The sequence below is a fragment of the Malurus melanocephalus genome, unplaced genomic scaffold, assembly GCF_030028575.1.
Source record: "Malurus melanocephalus ecotype Western Australia unplaced genomic scaffold, MMel_1.1 scaffold_1203, whole genome shotgun sequence".
Lineage (NCBI taxonomy): Eukaryota > Metazoa > Chordata > Aves > Passeriformes > Maluridae > Malurus > Malurus melanocephalus.
This window is the reverse complement of record NW_026624435.1, coordinates 75,398-76,933: the sequence shown is the minus strand read 5'-3', so window position 1 is coordinate 76,933 and position 1,536 is coordinate 75,398. Positions and strand designations below refer to the sequence as shown.

General features: G+C 57.9%; 1 protein-coding gene across 1 annotated transcript in view; it reads right to left on the bottom strand.

The window, feature by feature from the left end:
• Positions 1–1,536, bottom strand: part of LOC130586556 (histone acetyltransferase KAT7-like) — a gene marked incomplete at its 3' end in the record, with an annotated part of 13,796 nt that overhangs the window by 1,756 nt on the left and 10,504 nt on the right. The window contains exon 5 of the mRNA XM_057387395.1: positions 39–340. Coding sequence (XP_057243378.1) covers positions 39–340 — 302 coding nt within the window. The remainder of the gene's footprint in view (positions 1–38; positions 341–1,536) is intronic.

The window sequence follows — 1,536 nt, the reverse complement described above, 5'->3', positions numbered from 1 at the left end:
CTGCCCGTTAAGGCACCATTTCCCCATTCCAGGCTCACCATGTGCCGCCGCAGGATGGTCTGGCTCTTCATGTACTTGAGGCAGAACTCGCACATGTAGAGGCGGCCGAGGCGCGCGTACTCCTCGGGGTAGGGCGAGTGGTACCACGTGTCCAGCTCGTAGCGGCCGAACGCGATGGTTTTGATCATGTTGCTGCCCTCGGTGATCTGGCCCTGCAGCCGGAGCTTCTCCTGCCCAGGAGAGTCAGAGGAAATGTTGGTGGGAAGAGGATGGGGGAGAATTGGGAGTTGTTTTGTTGGAGATTTGATTCGGCGTCTCTGGCATGTCCAGAACCCCTGGTACACCTGGAACCTCCAGAACCTCCAGAACCCCTGGCACCTCCAGAACCCCTGGCACCTCTGGAACCCCTGGCACCTCCAGCACCTCTGGAACCTCCAGAATCTCTGGCATCTCCAGAACCTCTGGAACCTCCAGAACCTCTGGAACCTCCAGAACCCTTGGCACATCTGGACCTCCGGAACCTCCAGAACCTCTGGCACCTCCAGAACCTCCAGGATCTCCAGAACCCCTGGAACCCCTGGCATCTCTGGCACCTCCAAAACCTCAGGGACCTCTAGAACCCCTGGCACCTCTGAAACCTCAGAGACCTCTAGAACCCCTGGCACCTCTGGAACCTCCAGCACCCTGGCACCTCTGGCACCTCCAGAACCCCAGGCACGTCCAGGACCTCTGGAACCTCCAGAATTCCTGGAACCTCCAGAACCCCTGGCACCTCCAGGATCTCCAGAACCCCTGGCACCACTGGCACCACTGGAACCTCCAGCACACCTGGCACCTCTCGCATCTCCAGAACCCCTGGCACCTCCAGAACATCCAGAATCTCTGGAACCTTCAGGACCTCCAGAACCCCTGGCACCTCTGGAATCCCTTGTTAGTGTTCTACATTTGTCTTTCGGGAAATTCTTGCAGCTCCTCAACATTTCCTGGTCTGTAGGGAGAGGACACAAGGGCTGTGGGGAGCAGTGGCTGAACTGGGGTGCTCATCCTGAGAAAAAGGTCAGGGAGGCTTCATCACCCTCCACAAACCCCCTGCTCCCAGGGAACACCAGCACAAGGGGATTTAGGCTGGACATGATGAGGAATTTCTTCATAAAAAATGGAATTGGGGTTGGAATTGCCTGCACAGGGAGGTGCTGCAGTCACCAAGCCCGGAGGTGTTTAAGCCAARGCTGGATGTGGASTTGGTGACRAGGTGGTGTCAGGTCACAARCTGGACTCGATGACCTCATGGAGCATCAAAGGATCTTTTGATCCCTCTCTGGAGCGGGATGTGGCTTTGGGAATCATCTCAGGAGCTTCAGCACCACCAGGCTGTGACCTCAGCCGAGGTGGCTTTTGTTGTCCCCAACAGCAAAGCTGTCACCRTCCCTGGTGACACCATCCCTGCACATTCCTGAGCGCTGAGCTCAGCTCCAGCCGTGCCTCAGGCACTCACCCCTCACCCTGGGGTGGCTGTGCCTGCCTGGAGCTGCTCCC